This window comes from Lutzomyia longipalpis, chromosome 4 (genome assembly GCF_024334085.1).
Source record: "Lutzomyia longipalpis isolate SR_M1_2022 chromosome 4, ASM2433408v1".
Lineage (NCBI taxonomy): Eukaryota > Metazoa > Arthropoda > Insecta > Diptera > Psychodidae > Lutzomyia > Lutzomyia longipalpis.
The window spans coordinates 20799378-20818932 of record NC_074710.1 but is presented as its reverse complement, the minus strand read 5'-3'; the positions used below and the strand labels follow the sequence as shown (position 1 = coordinate 20818932).

The 19555-nt window shown below is 35.1% G+C and overlaps 1 protein-coding gene and 1 long non-coding RNA gene across 3 annotated transcripts in view; one reads left to right on the top strand and one right to left on the bottom strand.

The window, feature by feature from the left end:
* Positions 1-19555, bottom strand: part of LOC129794800 (ecdysone-induced protein 75B, isoforms C/D) — an 81552-nt gene that overhangs the window by 53960 nt on the left and 8037 nt on the right. The window contains exon 1 of one of the 2 annotated variants that reach the window (XM_055835670.1): positions 7425-8068. The exons of the other annotated variant lie outside the window; for it this stretch is intronic. Within the exon in view, the coding sequence (XP_055691645.1) occupies positions 7425-7503 (79 nt within the window). The 5' untranslated portion in view covers positions 7504-8068. Of the gene's footprint in view, positions 1-7424; positions 8069-19555 lie in introns of those variants that run through there. 2 annotated transcript variants of the gene reach the window in all.
* LOC129794801 (uncharacterized) lies at positions 17648-18235 on the top strand. Its single transcript, XR_008751082.1, has 2 exons — positions 17648-17750; positions 17829-18235. It is a non-coding gene; the product is annotated as an uncharacterized LOC129794801 (long non-coding RNA).

The window sequence follows — 19555 nt, the reverse complement described above, 5'->3', positions numbered from 1 at the left end:
AAAAAGCGAGAGAGAAACGTGACGAAGTGCGCTTTTCTCTTTTATGCTGCGCCTTCCCATGTGCCATACCAACACCTTTTCTTTTCTTCTTCTTCATCGTTTTCCCACTTAAATTATGTATGTAGTTAGGTTTATTCGGAAGTTAGATGGGTAGTTATACGAATGTTGGTGCTTAATTTCGTATTCAGAAAAAAAGAATTCTTAAGAAAATTGTTGCAACGGTGTCTTAGAACAATTGAGCGTCCCTTTCTTGAAGAAATTAACGGAATTCTTGGATTTTTTTTACTTGCTCACGCTTTGAAGAAAAAATCGCAGCAAGTTGACGCAGTGGCGCCATCTCTACCGCGGTGGATGAAACACACAAGGGCGTCACTAGATGGCAAAAGTTGTCCCACTTACCCAATACACCAACACACGGAGGCGCTAGTGTGCACAGACGCTTTGGAATTTTCCCAAAGCGGGATGTACGAAACAAAATGTCCTTTTGTGCGATTTTCCTTTGGCAAAACTCACCTAAAAAGAGACAAAAATGAAAGAAAATGATGAGAAAATGCAAATTTTTACACAGAAGCGTACAAAAATCAAGTGAATAGTGCAAAAACATTTACAAAATGGCCATATCGGCCATATTAGCCTATAGAGTAGCATTCCCCCACGCAAATGTGGCAACGTCGCGCTGTGTCATTAGCATTGTGACACAGTGTACATGACACAGATAATAGTGCGCATGGATGTGTCGTTGACCGATCATAAATGGCCTTGGGTTCTAAGGTGAACCACTCGGGTATATAACTTTTATTTTAAAATCCAAACCATTTCGGACGCTTTTTTCCACCTCGAAGGTGGAAAAACGCTCCGTGCGCGCACATACTTTACCATTTTGTACAATATTTTATACATACATGAGAGCTTTTATTTTTGTGGAAGTGTAGCGCTCTCAAATGCGAAAATCCACACATCGAGTGTGAGAGAGACGGGCGAATGGGGGAAAATTGTAAGTTAGAAGAGGACGCCATGTTGACGGCACCAATGACGGTGTCAATGCACTTGCAGTGGCGCTGTCCTCGATCTAAATTCGCACTAAAACTTCGCACCAGTGTGACGGTGCTTAGAGGGTGGAATGGGGGGGGTGGAACATCCACAACATACAACATACTTTTATGCAATAAGATGACATGTTGATTGGAATTTTCACAGAGAGGAAAACTCGTGCTTCTCATGTACAAAATGTTTTCCAGCACTATATGGAATTCTAGAAAGTTCGACGCGAGAGATTGAATCCAATATGGTGGCTTCCTTAAAAACGTACTAAACGTTGTAAAAGGAACGTTAAAGAAATATGAATTCTTTAGATCTCGCTGAATTACGTCTGACTCAATAAAATATAAGAAAGAGGTTTAAAGTTAGAATCTGAAATAGAAATCAACTATTTTGGTCGAATAATTCTCAAAAAAATCGTTACTACATATTTAATTTTTTCAATTCCTTTTTATAATAAAGAAATACAAATTCTTTCAAATTGCTATAAATTTTTAGACTTTAAAAGTCTGAGTTCTTAAGTCTTAAAAAACTCTTGGTAAATCCTTTAAAATCTATTCTAAGAAATATTTCTTTTCAATGATAGTTTTGGTAAAACAGACAGTTTTTTTTTAGCTATGTGACTGAAAGATTGGTAAAAGTTTCGTTTCGTTAATATTGGAGAAAACGATTTTGGATAAATGAAATAAAGAGATAAATTCAGAAAATAATTTTTTGAATTAAAAACTAAAAAAAAATAATTTTTTTTATAAATAATTTTCATTACAAATGAATTCATGTAAGAGAATTTTTTCGGAATAAATTCATTCCTGAAAGAAAGTTTTGTAGTTATTAAAAATAAAGTTGAAGAAAATAAAAAAAAGTTTCTAAACTAATATATTCATTTAAAAGCTTTTTATTTTAGAAATAGTTTTCGAAGACAAAAATCCTGATAGAAATATTTCTTTTCTATAGGCCTAATCGGCCTAATCCCTTAAAAACACTTTGCTTCTTGCTTTTAGGAATAATTGAGGAAATAACAAATTATTTCTTTAAAAAATCTGTCTCAAATATTTTTTTAGTTTTTCAACAGACATTTTATTAAGAAAATATTTATTTTTTGTCAGCCTTTATCTTTAAAACGACTTACGCCAGGCAAACTTTTATTTCTTTAAGAATCAATTTTATGAAAAATCTTTTAATTATTTATTTATTTTAGAGTATTTTCCCGAGGAGAATTTTTTATAATTTTTTTATCATTCAAAAGAATAATAGTTTTAGTATCTTCTTTAAGTGACACTATTCAAACCTTGAAGTTTAAAAAAATTAAATTGATTAAATTTTTTTCAGACCTTTATTTAGGTAATTCAGAGTCTTTTTTATAAACTCTCCTTAGAACTCATAATTTCAAATTCTAAAGCGAATTTTAACTGAAAACTGAATATTAAAATTTCAAAATTTCAACTCTGAATTTGTAAAAGTTTTGGCTTTTGGAAAGAAAAAAAATTGATTAAAGAAGTTAAAATGTCGAGTGATTCTCGATAAAAGAATATATTAAGCTGTAGACCGTAATGGTTTTCAAATAATAATTATCTATTATTAGTCTCTAATAAAGTAATTTAATAAGAATCTAATAAAATAAAAATCCTTCAGGACCTGATGAATATACTTTAATGACTTGAAACGTCAATAGGAAACCAATAAGAAATCAAATTCCTTATTTTACAAATTGACTTTATAATGTTTTATATCTAAAAGATCTTTATGCAAAGATATGAGTGAAGCTCAGAATAAAATTTTAGGAGTTTCAGAACTTCAGATTAGAACTTAACCGTCAAGCTTCAATTCCCGTTTACTTAATTTCTCTTTTGCAAGATGAGAAGTGAAAATCTGATGCTTTATTTTCCATACAGATCATCCAGACACTTCCCAGAAGAAACCAACAAACACCCCTATTCCCCAATTCACCCAAACTAAGGGCTCTCAACTCTCAAAAAAAGGAGGTGAAGAGATTTCTTTGACAGCTTCTCCGCAAGACATAATAATAAATGATGCGAGTGAGGGTGGTTAATGTCATCACTTTCACACTCATGCAACTTTCTCTCTCTCCATCCTCCTCTACACGGTGCTGTGTCTACACTACGCCATTTCTCGCGCCTTTTTTCATCTTCTTTTTCTTCATACCTCCACATATTTTGCAAAATGTCCGTAAATTTTTGGCAGAAGATGATGAAGAAGAAGAAAAAAAGCAACATATGGAGGGGACCCCAAAAAATGGGCGACAGTTGAGCAAAAATGTGCAAAGTGGCGTGCAAGAGGCAGAAAAAAATGTATGTTTGAGCTATTTATTAGTGACGAGAGAGTGGAAAAACGTTGCACAACGCCAAAGCGCGCAAATGTAAACCCAGCCCAGTGAAGGTCGTGCACAATCCCGTGCGTTCACCCCGTCAGTGGAAGTAGGACGCGCAAAACGATCGACGTCACACTCTCCGCGATATGTTTCTTTCGCTCTCACACCATCCCCACCACATACATATGTATATAATATTAAATGTTGCGAAGGCAGTGCTGAAAACAAATTCACAGACAAATTTTATGCTTTTTGCGGTTAAATATTTAAATTTTGGTAAAGAAAATGACATGAGTTAGATCGGTTGAAAGGACTTGTCAAACAAGTTACGTCAAATTTATTTGAATTCTTATGTCATAAATTGTCCAATCAACAGCTTTTAAATTTGACAGAAGTTAGATTAACAAGACTTGTCGAAGAGGTTACGTCAGATTTATTTGAGTTCGTCTATCAATCTAATTTAATTGTCCAATCAAGAGTTTTCTTTAAATTTGACAAAAGTTAGATTGACAGGATTTTTCAAAGAGGATACGTCAAAATTTGAGTAGATCTGTTAATAAAATTTATTTATCAAATCACCTGTATTCTCTGACAGAACTTAGGTTAACAAGATTTAACAGAACGGTTACATCAAATTCATTTGAATTCTTCTGTCAATACAATTTATTTGTCAAACCAACAGCATTCCTCAAGTCTAACAAGAGAATCGCCTGGCAGGAATTTTCAAAGACGTTTTTCTTATTGACAGCAATGTCAATATGTCTGAAAAACTAGGATTAATTAAATTCTAATGTGATTCAATCAATATGAATTCCTCTAAATCAAAGAGAAATTGGACAAGTTTCCTCAAATTCATGAAGAAGAAGTAAAAGAATATAAACAAATCAACAAGTTCTTTGCATTTAGTGTTCAATTATTACAATAGAAATATCATAAAATGAAAACTATGTGGTCAATTCTGGCAAAAATCTTTTTTCTTACAAATTAAAAGATTTTGACAGTTGATGTTTTAAAAAACGTTCTATTGTCATTCTAGAGAAGAAAAACAATGAATTTGTTGTTCAAGGAAGATCTTTTGGAAAAGCCATTTTTCTTTTCAAAAACTGTCAAAATCTTAAGATTCTTAATAGAATACCAGAAAACTTAACGAATTGTAAGGAAAGATTATTAAGAGAATCAACCCCTACATGTCTCTGTAAATCTGTCCCTCATTGTATCTCCGCTTTCGCAACTTTCAACCGAAAAAAAAACCTCTCCGCAGTGCTTTTTTTAATCTTTAGCGCCTGAAATTAAATTCATTTCGCTCTTTGCGTCATTTTGCCCTTTCACTTGTACGCAGAAAATTTTCGTTAAATTACCCAAAAAGAAAATGTCATGTCAATGTTCTGTCAAATTTTTGACACAACTTCCTTTTTTTCACCCACCCTTCAAACCTCCTTGGGAAAATTAATTATTTTCCGCCAAAATAGCCTTTGGGGGGTTAGAAAAAAAACTTTCCTCTCCAGAGCATTTTCGCAGCGCCAAGTCTGTGAGGAGAGGAAAAAAAAGGGGGCCCTCGTCTAATTTGACATTCTCTCTCTGGCCGAACGAAAATTGTGTTATTCAATGTTAATAGTTGTTTGTCTCATTTTCACTCTCGCATCGCTGTCAATGTGTGGCACATCGCGCCATTTCATTCACACGCGCGTGTATCCCCCATCAGGGTGTCCCACTCGCACCCATAAGTGGCCTTCGTTTCTCTTTCAGTAACTCGCCGAGTGCGTTGAACTCCCTCTGCACGACCTACTTGCGAAGGCGCTTGGAAATATCGAGTGCACAGCTAGCAATCGTATGGGGTACACTGTAAAGTAGCAGCGGTAGTGTACGTGATCTTGAGCACTATCGAAGCGCAACATTTTTTCGCACTTTCGCAATGAATATGGGATTTTTTTTGAGCATAAGAAATTTGTAATTTTGCAGAAAAGACAAATTGAGTGTGTATGTGGCAATGGGATGGTTGAAAAATGAATGCGAAATTTTGTTGAAGCTTGTTGTGTATTTTTGGTGGGAAAGAGATTGAATTTGTTGATTGATTTACAAAGTTTTTAAAAGAAGTTCTAAAGTAAAATTGTTAAGAAAAATGGATATTTTTTTAAACTAATTTTTGGCTAGGTCAGTTTCCTGATTTTCTGTACATATTCGGATATTTTTTTTTTTCTTTGGGTTTCCGGTCGTCGCCAGGGGTAGAGATTCTCGTCCAAATGAAAGACGTACTTCCCAAAGCTTTCAACCCCTATCCGGGCCTTCTTCAGTGGCTGGAAGTGGGTGAATTTCTAATATTCGGATATTTTCTTTAAGATTACATTCTCTGTGAAAGAAATGTTGTTAAAACAAACGTTAAATATTAAAACAGAACGTTAAACATTAAAAAATAACGATAGAAGTTAAAAGTAAATGTCAGTCATTAGAAAAAAAACGTCAAAGAATGTAAAAGTAACGTCAGCTGTTAGAAATTGATATTCAGAGACTCTCAAAGTAACCTCAAACGCTAGAAAATAAATGCAAAACTTGAAAATTGGGAATATCGATCTTTAGTGAAAAAACAAGAATAATTATAACAGAAAAGAAATTGTCGAAACATTACTGGAAATCATAAAAGCTTTATCATTTTCCCACCCACTATGATTTCAATTGAAAAATTCTTCGTTACAGAAGAAACTTCAAACTATTATTTAGAAAATATTTCAAAGTGTTAAAAAACTGTGTAAATGTAAAAATATTGTCCATAATGTAATTACAGACCCGAGGAAAGAGAAATAAAGCTCCGAAACGTAGCAAAAATAATAAAGGAGGAATTTCAGAAGAGGTCAGATCCCGTGTTTGACTCTCACAACATTGAAAATTGACCGAATCTTCAATAATGAAACTTCAAATGTTAGAATTACAAGAATGGTCAAAAATTGATTATTTGAGTGCAATCTTAGGGATTATTTCTATTAAAAAAATCTCTCTTACAATTCTTCTGTTATAAAGGTTTAAAGGTTTTTCTTTCTTGTATTGTGTTCTTAAAGGAAAATTACATTTCCAGAGCTCCTTAATTGTTTGTTTTCTTTTTGGTCAACGACAATAAAACGTTTTGACATCAACTGTCATAATCATAACCTAGATCCTCCAAATGACTTTTTGTCTACGCCCCTGCATGATAAGTTTTGACATAAACCTTTTTTATTGATCTCCGTTACGTCACAACCTCATGACATTTCAATGCAAAGTTAATTTGAATAGAAAATACACCGAATATTCTATAAATTATCACATTAGATAGTGAAAAGGAAAAATTATGTGAGTCAACTCTCACTTTCAGTGGACGATTTCTCTCAGTGTAGTGAGTCTTTCTTCGTTCACAATCATTTTGTGAGCTGATTTAATGTGTTTAGTGGCTTTAAAGAGCGATGAAATCTCTAAACAGTGACGGCACTTGAAATAGTAATGTAATATTCCTTTGCAACTATCACAAAATCCTACGCAAAGGCAAGAAAATTTTGCAAATTATAACGTGACAATGTAAATTCGTTTTTTTTTTTAAAGATTTCATCCCATTTTCCATGATAATTTCTCTTTCATGGGAAAACCTTTAACGTATTTTAACGTCAAGTTTAAGAAATAAAATTGTTTTTAAAGGATTAAGGAGATGAGTCCTTAAAAATTTCTTTTTGAGTTTTAAAGAATTTTGCAAGTAAAAAAATTGAAAGTGTTTCCAACTTTCTTGGAATTTTTCCCAAAGAAATTCACCCATAATGGATTTTCCATGGTATTTCGGTTGTGGTGTTGGAACACTGTTGCTCTCGCGAGAGAACTATTTAGTGTGCGCCAAGTAGGCCACGGATTGCCGGTCAATGCTCCGAACGAGACATCAATTGTGTAACCCAGTTAAGTGTGCGATTTCGCTCTCATACACCACAAAACAGCGAAAGTATAGAGCCTCCCCCCCCCCTTCCCATCAACACGATCCTCCTCTGAGGATCTTCTGGAGTTTCGAAAAGGGAAAATTCAAATTTTCAAATAAACGTCATTTTACCTGCCAAAACTCTTCCAATTAGTCGATCGGTATCCTTCGTGTCATCCGAAAAGAGGATCTCACGTTCACCAACTGTCATTTTTAAATGTTGTCAAAAAAGGATCTTTGCAAACTTTTTTATCTTTCAAAATACTGATCTATTTATTTTTTTTATACGCCTCCGTTTGACTAGGATGTATACTTAAAATTGCAAGACGAAAAAACACTAAACGACGATTTTCTTTTATATATATAAATGTATGGCAAATGGTATACAGCACAATGTCATTTATTTTGTCCTAATACATCCAAAATGAAAAAATTCTAATATCACAACTTTAATCATAAAATCACGTTTCCATTTGCAATATTCGTCCTAAATGAGTCTCGATAGAATTCAAATTTGCATCTCATCATTATTCCCACAGTCACTGCATCTTGTCACACTCATGGCGCCCCACGGGGTTCCTTCTTTGATCCCGAATAATTTACAAAAAAAAATAACAAACTACAACAGCCAACAATAAATTTTTGGCGTTCAAACAGAATCCTGTCTCCGATGCACTTCCTGCGGTGGCGCTGCCGTCACGTGTAGGCACCGTGAGAGCGAGATAGACTGCTGTTCACACGTTCGTTTGGCGCGACAGTCGAGCGGACACTGAGATGTGAACTCGGGCTCACCACCATCTTGGCCCATGACGCTCTCATTTTGCCGAAGGCATGAGTGAGAGCGAATGAAATTGTTTACAGACAGTGGGAAAATGTTAGCAACGCTCCAAGAAATTATTTGCTTTACAATTTGATTTGGGATTTAAAGGATTTAAATGAAAAAAAAAATCATTTAACGTTTAAATTTTAATGGTCAAAATTTGAAAAAAATTTTCTTGTCTCAATTCAATTTTTTTTAAGTTTTTGAAGCAGATTTTATGGTCTGAATCAGAAATTTCATTGTTGGAAAATAATGTTTGAGTCTGAATTAAGAGAATTAATGTTTCAAGAAAGACTTTAGGGTCTCAATATGAAAGTCAATCATAACGCGTCCAGTTATTAGAGTTGGTATACCACAACGCGGATGGGTCAGTCTATGCGTTGTAATTTAATTTGTGAGTAATATTAGTAGGCAAAGTCGATTTTTTGTAAAATTTAGCAATTTGACAGATTAAAATGCTTATATCTTAAGTTCTATTAGACCTACAGAAATTTCTTGACTAGTTCTGGAAAGGTATTGAAATAAGCTATAATCTGACATATATTTTGATACATTTCAAGGTCACCTCCAGAACACAAAATGGCGGATTTATGTTCTACCAAAACAGTTTTTTGCACTTTTTGTCCTCAAGGAATGGTTCTAGAGGTTTCTGATGTTCTAGAAAGACGTAGATAATTGCAAAACCTTTAATTTGATACTAAGTTGAGTCAAATCGGACAAGCGGTTCAAGAGATATGGCTCTTAGAACTTTTCAAATTCAAGAATTTTTCAAATGGATATATCTTCTAAACGGCGACATAGAATTTCTTCATTTTCGGACTGATGAAAGATATTGAGTCAGGCTACAACATATCAAAATTTAAAGGAAATCTATAACAGATGTTCGGAGATATTGCCCCTTAAAGTTAGGCAATTTTTGTTTTTGATTTTAGCGCCTCTTGCGGATGTTTTTGAAAATTGAAATGTTCTAAACAGTTGTAGGGCTTTTCAATACCTTTCATTTGATACCAAGATGGTCAAAATCGGTCAAGCCGTTCTTGAAATATATTGAAAAAACACTTTTTGCATTAGGCCGCCATATTTGCTAAACCGCTTGACCGATTTTCAAGTATGAATTATTGATGAAAACGTCTCACTGAGCTCTACAACATACTAAAATTTCAGATCTCTAGCTATAAGGGAAGTGGTAAACGGTAGTTCAAAATGGCGGACGGCGGCCATCTTGGATTTTGAAAATGCGAAAAAATGAAAATTTACACCCACATTTCTATAGAAAACTTCAAACCGGAAGTCTCTATCTGTTACTGTTCTCGAGTTATAAGGTAAAGTTTGGCGCAGAGGCCGGCCGGCCGGCCGGCCGGCAGGCCGGCCGGCCGGAACAAAATTTTTCCACCACCACTTTCGTAATGTGGGATGTCTAAAACGTGCTCATACCAAGTTTGAGCCCGATCTGAGATGGTCGGTTTTTCCGACGATTACAATACTTGGTATGCCACGATTGTGGTATACCAACTAATTATCAGTGTCTGAAAAAAAATCCTTAGGATCAAATTGAAACTATCTGTTCAGAATGAACAAGCGCAATCAAAATAATGAGAAAAGAACAACAGGAAAATTGTAAAGATAAATAAATAAATCAAAAATTAGTGCCACAGCTGCATTTCAGGTCAGCTGTGGCACCACTTCCCACTTCCTGGAGTGTGGAGCGAGCACTCGTGGGGGGAACTCGCGCCTCTCTCCCACTCCAGGAAGAAGCCCAAAATTTAATATATAAGAAGCACACGTAGAATAAAAAACTCACTTTTTGATTCATGTACTATCTAGAACGTTTTACAATAAAACACAGTGCCTGCCAAGACAGGCGAGCTAGACTGTAAAGAAAAGTCTTTCAACCTTTTTCATTTCAGCGCCAGTTTAGAAGGCTCGCACCTCGCTGCGGTGTCTAACTGGCCACTTCAGATTTCGAATATCTCAGTATTCGAAACACTATCAGTGTATAAAAAGTAATTCAACGTCATTCGTGGAAATACAGTCAGGTATTGATTAACGTCGCATGGGATATACTCTTTCCACTCATTATTATTAATGGGTGGAAAGAGTATATCCCATGCGACGTTAATCAATACCTGACTGTATTCAGACCTTCAAAATGAATTCTAGGGTCTCAAAATAAAGGTATTTGACGTTGACGAACGGTTTGAACTTTAAAAGTAAAGCTCTGAAAAAAACTTTTGAGAGAAAAATGTTCAAAGAAAGTTGAGTAGGAAAATGCTAAATTTTCAAGGAAAGTCCTATAAAATGGATTAGATTAGATTAGATTAAAATAAGGGGGCGGCTGCATGAGTCTATAAAATGGATAATTACACTATTTGAATTTCACACTAATCATGAGATTTGAATTTTTTCGTAACCGTTCGCTTACCAACTCAGCTTAATTTTAGAGTCTGAACTCAGTTTATAGACTGACTGAGCTAATATAGTTTATTGGCTCTCGCTGTGAATCTGGCTCTGTATTATACTTGATTCATAGCTTATGCTTTTTTACTGACGTAAACCTTGAATGTATCCTTACTCTGAGAATTTCTGGCTCTTTATTTCTGAGAATTCTCTTGCTTTCTTATCATGAACATGAACGTGCGAGCTTGAATTGATAAATACCAAACGTAAGGTCTCGAAGATAGGCTTGTGTGAGTGAGTATGAGAAACTAAATTTCAAATTCTTCGTTCATCTCCTTGTCCATTAGTATCTTTAGGTCATTGATCTTCCTTGACTTCTCCAGCATACATAGAAATCGTGTTTCTTGTGTGACAGTGACAGCTCGACACAATATGAAGGAGCAAGTGAGAAAAAACAACGAAAAACGTCTCCTTACAAAAAGTTTTGGTCAGGTTAGGCCTTTAACGGTCGATTTTTGACATGATCCCTACTAATTCTGAAACCAAAATTCCAGAGATTTTTCACAAAGCAAAAATTAATTAAACAAAACTTTTTCTCATTTAAATTCTTGGACTCTATTCATAATCTTTCTGTTCTTCATCAGGTCATTAAAAAATGAATTTTCCCCCCTGTTCAAATTTTTCTCTTCGCAACTGTGCTTCACACTAAAACTTCATTTTCATGGTTGGAAAGAGACAACGTGCGCGCGCGAACAAGGGAGCTTTTTGGGAATGAATTTCAGCCCAAAAATCCCCATTTCTCGCCCCAAATTGCCAAATTTCTCGTTGTCATTTTGATGTATTTACTGTGAATATTTCTTTTTTTTGGAGGGAAAATTTGTAATTTTTCAAGAAACTTGGCCATCTCAGTATTTTTTTCTCTCTCTTTGTAGGTATTTCTCATTTTGCATTGGAGCTCACTTCGAGCAATCTATTGTCCTTGGTGAGTTCATCGACATACATTTCCCCACACGACACTTGCGCACACTTTATGTGCGACTCCTTTGACATTTCCCTCCTGGCGGGAAACCTTCTTCTTCTTCCCTTTTTTAGGGGGAAGAGGGGAGAGGAGGGATTTTTGCATTGGACATTATGCAACAAGCAATGTTGGAATTGGGTCATTCCGGTGGCAAAGTCATGAATGTTATTTTTGTGTGATGAAAAATACGGAATTTTCCTCATTTGCGCGCGAGTTTAATTTTTTTTTGAGGTGAGAAAAATTAATTTGGTAAATATTGGTTAGGGGAGGAGCCTGTATTGGTTAGGTACCCCCGCTGTTCCGCTCAAATGGTAATTTTGGGTGATATCCTTCCAACCCCCACCCCATCCCTCGATTCAGGTCAACGTCCTCTTTGTGGGACAGAAAGCAAACCCAAGGCCATGCGTGTCACCTTCAGGATATAATTCCACCCGTACAGGACATTCGCCCCTTGAGAGCTATTTTAGGGTGGATGGGGGTGGGATCCGTTTTTTTTTGTTTCTTTCGGTTTCCTTCTCCCCCATTTTATCAACACTCTCAATTTTTTTTCTTCATGTAATTTGGTCCGTTTTGGTGACGCAATCGCGGCCAAATCATTTATTTCCACGCGAACTGTGCCAATGGCGTGCGTTGAACTGCGCTCTCAGAAGCATTGACACTCTATCGCGCGCGCATTTTTGCTCTCGGGCGCCTTTCAACAAAATCCAACATCGACGGTCGCTCAACTGCACAGAGACAAAAATCCATATAATACCAATGTGGTTGGATAAAACTAATATGGCCGAGGGGCGGCGGAGGGGGGCAAGTGGCAGTAAAGTGAAGGAAACTGGAGAGAGGTTGCAAATGTGATTCACATTTCAGGGAATTTTCATTAAATGTGTGTGTGTAATGTTAGCTTAGAATGCTCAACGTTTGTCTATATTGAATTGATTACAAAACAATACTTCAGTTGACAAATTGTAAGTCTTATATAAGAATCATTCTGCATGTACTCCTTTAAATTTATCAGTTTAATTTTGAATTTTATAATTGCATTGACAGTAGGTGAAACAAGATTGAAACACTGGTAAATATGTTTCAAGCACCCTTTTGTGTCCATTACGTTGACAGCGTGAAATACTTCATAATTTCCAGAATATTAATGAGTATAATTACTTTTTCTAAGTGAGAAATACATTAAATTTACTTTCAAGATGCCAAGACGTTTTGACCGAGAAATGCCCTTTTGAAAACATCCACAGAATAAGAATGATATAACAAATAAAACAAAAATGTCAGCATGAAACATTAAAGATTGAAACATTCAACGAACAAAGTATATTAAAGAAAATATTTGTGGGGTTATCTTGAATGATTTATTGGACCAAATATTTTCAAGATTTAAAATGAATAAACTCCTTTACTACAATCCATTTATTGTGTAAAAACTGTAAAAAGAAGTTACTAAAATTATGTTTTTATGGGTTCACTTTGAGCCATTTTTTCGGCTCGATTTTACTAATGTTTCAAAAAAAATCGATGGTGCAGGAAAAGCCTTTAAGGTAGGTATTAATTTTAAGACAAAATAAATTTTAAAATCGGTTTTTAGTTCTAAAATGTCTCACAGTAAGACGAAAAAGAAGTTAATTTTAATACAGCAATAGAACTATTCAAAAGTATAAACTGTCAAAATCTTGCAAAAAAAATTTAGTTTAAAGAAAAGATTTTAATTGTATCTGCATTATGAGAAAAGTTTGTTGACTCAATCATTGAAAAAAATCGATTTTTTAAATTTTTCAATGACAATTTGACTGTTTAAAAGGTTTTCATTGAAGATTTAACAAGGACCGATTTTTTTACAATTATGTAAAACGTCAAAAAAAGCCTTTTAATTTTTCTTCTTAAATTGCCCAACAAACCATCATACTCACCAAAATGATCTATTTAAAATTTAATATGAAAATAAAAAAAAAACAAATTCAAATAAATTGTAACGAACTTTATGGCGTCTTTTGAACAACCTTTGAGACATAAAACTTTTTTTTCTTCACTTTCTCTTTTACAAATGCTGCAAATTTTCAAAGCCATGTACCACCAATGTCTTCCAACGCCTTTAAACAATCTTCCCATGCTCTGTTAGCAAGTGAAACCACCCAAAAATCCATGATCGAGTGACTCCTTTCAAAAAAAAAAAAATGAAACAGCCCAAAAAGCAACTCTGTGCGACAGCCATCGTGACTCTTTGGAGCGAAGATTGAAGGTGGGAACAATTCACTTTCTCTCTTCGCGAGATGTTGGTGAAAATGCTCGCGAAAGTGAAGTTTTAGTGGTCTGTTGAAGCAAAAAAAAAAAACAAAACCATCATTGCCGTAATTTACTGCCACACTTTTCACTTTCATATTGTTTTGGGGGCTTTTTTGTGTGAATTTTGTTTTTTTTTAAGGCTTGTATGTAGTTAGTATAGATGACATGAAGCATACGCGCGAGGGTTTAGTTGACACGCGTCATATGCCATCTCTACTCCTTGTGGTGTTTGGAATGAGTTTGACATTGTGTATGGTTTCGCAAAAATTCCGCCCAGAGTGCGCAGTAGTGCGAGCGAGAGGTAAGAGTGGCGGAGATGCGTGAATGGGACACCCGTATGCGTTGACAATGGGTGCGAATGGGATAGAGGGTGTTGTCGCATGAGTGTGCTTGTGACTGGATGGATGGCCTAGATCATGAAGGTCGACCGTCGGTGGTTCATTCAACTCCAACAGAGCCAACCCAGCGAGCAGCTTTATCTACTGAACGATAGCGCTCTGGTAGTCGCTATCGTCGGATCACGGGTATTATTTTTTTGTGTGCTTCCATTGATAAAGGCGCGCATTTTCCCTCATCCCCCCCTCGCCACCTCTCACTCACTCTCTTCACCATTTTGCTATCCTACCACCCACCACTTCCCCCTCCCCCCTCTAAAGACAACGAAAAATGAACCTATATATTGACGATCTGCAAAATTTTTGAACTCAAAAGCAAAATGGAGAATTTCTTTGTCATGCATTTTCTAGGTCACATCAATTCAATCTTGTTAAATTTCAATGAAAATTTCCCACAATCCCCAATTGAGTGTTCACAATTTTCATCTCTTTTCAGTACACTCAACCATATCTATTCGACATTTAGCGCAGTGTGAGATATTTAATTTTCCAACCGAAATAGCCACACGAAAAATGATTTTCATGACGCGCGGAAAATGTCTCTCTCAACAGTGTTAATGACCAAACCGATAAAAATCATTCGATAGCAACGAAAATAGATTACAAATTGTTATATTGAAGTGGAGGGGAAATAAAGAAAGGTATCACCTTTGTTTCTTACTTCGAGAAGAGTATGACGTTTAACAAAAAAAAAACTTTCGCTTTATCATGAAAGAAATGGCCTAGAACGGCCATCTTTTGTGTTGGTTTTTGAAGATTTTTTTTGTAATCTTTTAATTCTTTTTTATGTACTTATTCTTCCTTTTAGATAAAAGAAAAATTGTTGAGTGGAGGAAATAATTTTGTTTTTGAACACTTTCAGAGGCCTGAAGAAGAAGATTTCATCCGTAAGCAGAGATGGAAGACGTTTACATGAAGCTTGGAAACATGAATGAAATTTACTTCCTAACCTAGAAATTAAAATTTTGTTTCATCAGATTTCTGAAACAGCCATAATTTTTTTTCTCTTCCTTTCTGATTTTCTTCTCAGATTAATATTCAACTCTAAACTAGTGCTGACATTGCTGGGCACGGCTGGGTACATAAAATTAAGAAGGAGGGAAAACTAGGACACAAAAAAAGAAGTTTCCTTCTAAAGTACAAAATATCAAAAAATAAATAAATAAATAAATATAAATAAAAAGTGTTTTTTCTTTATTGATTTTTGCTTGAAGTAATTTACGAAAAATATTTTGTGCAATTTTTTGAAATTTCCTTTTTAACGGTTGACGTTTAACGTTATTCTTTTTACCTTTGATGTTTTACGTTCAACGATTGAAATTTCTTTTTTTAACGCTTAACGTTTTTACCGTTTTAAACTTATTTTTTAACGTTTGACATTTATTTTCTAACGTTTCACGCTCTTTTATCTGTGATCCTTTTTATTACATTAATTTAACGTTATATTTTTACGTCTGTTTTTTTTTCAAATTCAACGTTTTTTTCTTAATGTTTATCAATTTTTAAGATTAAGCGTTTTTTTTAAACTTTTATGCTCTAACAACATTAAAAAATTATTTTGTTTTAAAAATTTCCAATTAAAGACTGGAAAAACGATCACATCTTTTGACATTTAAAGATTGTAAAATACAAATAGAAAAAAAAATACAAAAGTAAGGAAGTTACAAAAGAAAGATGGCCGTTCTAACAATCTAATGCCAGAAAACTCAAATTTTACCGTTAGTAGGCTTTAATTTTCTCAGACAGCTAAAAATTCTCATGTAGACTTTTTTTTTCATCAATCCAATGAAGATTTATCCAAGGAAATAGCCTAGACTTATGACCCTTTTGTGTAAAAAAAAACATAACCTCAATTTGCTACTTACATAATTGAATTATCAATTACAAATTGCACGAAATGCTAGTAAAATGACCTGCAAATGAGCTTACAAGTATATTGTAAAAAAAATTACAGGTTCATTGAGAAAAAAAAAAGATGAGTAAAATACATTTTGGGCGATCGCGTGAAAAGCGGATGAATTTATTATTGATCGTGAAATCGATGGGAAAAAAGAATAAAAAAAACTATGCCGAATTTTCTCATCTTAGGAGAAAGAAAATTTAGTTGAATTGACTTGGAGGTTATGCGGGGAGGTGAAAAAACGCGCTGGAGCTTTTTTCAATTCGCTCAAAATTCGCATGATTATCTCATTGCGATCGCAAAGCATATGCTTCTGTGTTGAAATTGAGGCGTGAAGGGGTTTTCCATTCATGCTACTCAAAATCATAACATTCACAAAAAAAGAAAAGCTCCAAAAGCGATCTTCACGCGATCGTGACATCCAGCGGAGCACACAGTGTGAAGTTTGAATTTGCCGCCATAATGAGAAAGTGCATGGGCCGCACGATGATCATTCGGAGTCCTTCGTGCGATCGCTCGAGTCCCAGATGGCGGTCACTGACCCAGCGCATGCGAAATAGGCCAAACAGCATTGAGAGCGAGAGTCAAAAGCGACTTTATTTCATTCACATTCCCATCTCACTCTACGGCATGCCCCAGAGCGAGATGGGGTCAATGGTGGGGGGACAACATGAGATAAATGACAGCGCGTCAACTTTCGATTCCAAACGAACGTCCAAAAAGTGATCGCGCGCGCGTCTTTGATCACTTTCTATGGGTCGGAGTCACTTTCATTTTTCGATTGCTTTCGCTTTCATCGCGTTTCTCTCGCCACGATCCACCGATCATCTTTTCTCGTTTGAGAAAGTTCATGACTTTTTTTTCTCCCTCTCTTTATTATTTTTTTCTCTTTTTGAACTATACACAGCAAAGCGGAAATTTCCGAGTGGAAGAAGTCACTGGGATTGGAGGTTAGGGGGTTCATGGCGTCGTCTTCCATTTTCTTTTTTTCTTTTTCATTAAATTGAAAGTTTTCAAGTCTGAAAGAGTTAAATTTTATTCAATATTTTAAAAATATTTGTTTAAAACTACAAGAAATAGTCTAAAAATGCTTAAAAACTCACAAAATTACGTTAAAAGAGTGAATGAGAACACAATTCATTCCACCATATTGAATTCGAGAAGATTCGCAAAAAAATATCCACAAGTTGTAATAAAATTGCTGGGGAAATAGCACAAAAACCAAGAAAATGCGTCATTTGTGACACTTCCCACCTACCACACTACCCAACCACCCACCCCACCCACAAAAGCTAAAAGAGAAATATTTTCATTTATGCTAAAGGGGGAGAGAGTTTGAGAGCACCCATGCGGCCGAAATTAGAAACGTGCCCTCCCACCCATTTTCTTTTCTTTACCCTGGAATTGGGGTTGATGTGCCACACACGCGTTTGCCCCCCCTCCCCACCACCTTCCCCTCCCCTTCGCCATTGCGATCGATACGGGGTTACTGCCGGTCAAGGCCATGAGTTTCTCATACATATATCGTCGTTTCTTCCCTCTTACATTAGTTCAAATGCGGGTGCGAATGAGAGGGCGCCACAGCTGCGTTCCCTTCTACCCAGGTTCCTTCGAACGAGGTCAAAGCGGACGAAAGGTGATGCGTGTATGTGTTATGTGGAAGGAAAGACGCGAGCTATGCTGGGAAATTTAGTGCAACCATTTGTATAATATTTTTTCATAGTGTACGTGGTGCCATCTCGCGGGAAGTGGATGTACCTGAGCAATGAGTGCAGTATTTCTGCAAAAGTGCAATGCACTTGCTCTACTATTGCCCCTCTCTTTGAATGTATTGCAAGAGAGGGAAACAAGGGAAGAAGGAGCACCTGTTAGGGTGAGTTGTTGTCAGTGTGATGCAGGGAGTGGCGGGATGAACAACCAACGAAACGGAGGGTGAAACGAAGATGGGAACATTGGAAGCTGCTATATATTCGCCTTATGCTTGAAATTTAGGAAAATGGAAAAAATGGATATTTTCTTTGGAAGAGAAGCTGAGCGAGGAAGCAGAGGGGATTCAAATGAATTATTATAAAGAATGAAGAATTTGTAAATAAATAAATTAAGAAAACAAAGATTTTCTTTAAATTTTAATATTCTCTTTTAGTTTTTTTAATTTATTTTTTTCTTCAACGTGGTAATTCGTTAAATTAACGTTAAGAGATATTAAAAAAATAATCAGGTGCGTACTCAGAAATCAATTCAAGGAGTATTTTTCTTAAGTCAATTTTTAATTTAAAAAAAAGTTTAAAATCACATTAACCCTTTCGCGTCCAACGTGAAACATAAAACATTGAAACATGCTCTCAGGGCACTTTTCTCAATCAGAACGTCTTCTTTGGCCTCTTTTGCGTGAATTTGATGTTTTTCTTATATGAAAAAACAATTAAATTTATAAATAATAGGAAAAAAATGAAATGTTTCACGTTTGGGTCAGCGTATGAACCAAAAAACGCGAAAGGGTTAAAAACAAGAACTAAGGACGAAGAAGTTAAGAATGAAGGTGAATGAAATTACATACTAATTCAGATTAAATTAGTAGATTTTATAATTTCCTTATGCAATTCGAACGTTTGACTTTACTTTTTTAACGTTTGACGTTAGAATGTATTTTGTGAGGAATTGTTAAATCGGAGCTCAGTCAATAAATAAAAAAAATATTTTTTGCTAATCAGCGACGTTTCACTATTATATTTAAATAGGATCTTCAGGCAAAATTTTGTGTAATTGATATTCCCTCCAGAGCCTGAAGATGTTATTTAACTATATTAGCGAAACGTCGCTGACTAGCAAAAATTAAGTTTTTCATTTATTTACTGCCCTTTGAAAACCATTTTTGATTTATTTTTATTTTTATATTTCTTTTTTTCGTTTAAAATTTCTAATTTAATGCTTTTTTTTAACGATTAATGTTTCTTTTTTTTGTTAAAGTTACGTTTTCTCTTTAACCCTTGGAATGCGGAGCGGGGTCGTTGAACGACCCCAGCGCTATATTTCGTGCTATAACTTAATAAATATAAAAGATAGCGTTCCCATCTTTTGGAAATAAGTTCCTTGGTTATCTGAGGAGGTTGTGTAAAAATTTCAGCCCAATCCGACCACCACAAGAAAAGTTATTAAGAAAAATGTAGAAGAAGGGAATTCAAAAATTGGTGTAACGGTCATTCTGCGGAAAATTTCTTAGAGCATAAACAACATAAAACATGATTAGAAGCATGTAAATGTGCATAACAATAAAGAATATTCGAGAAATATTGCCATTTATCACGTTGCGGGAAGTTAGGGGAATGTGGGGAAGAGTGAAAAAAAAATTGCAGTTGGGGTTAACTTTCTTGACAAATTTCTCAAAAAGAAATTGTGAAAAATGATTGAAAAATGTTTTTCCTTAATATCTCCTTCTAAGTATTTTAGAGC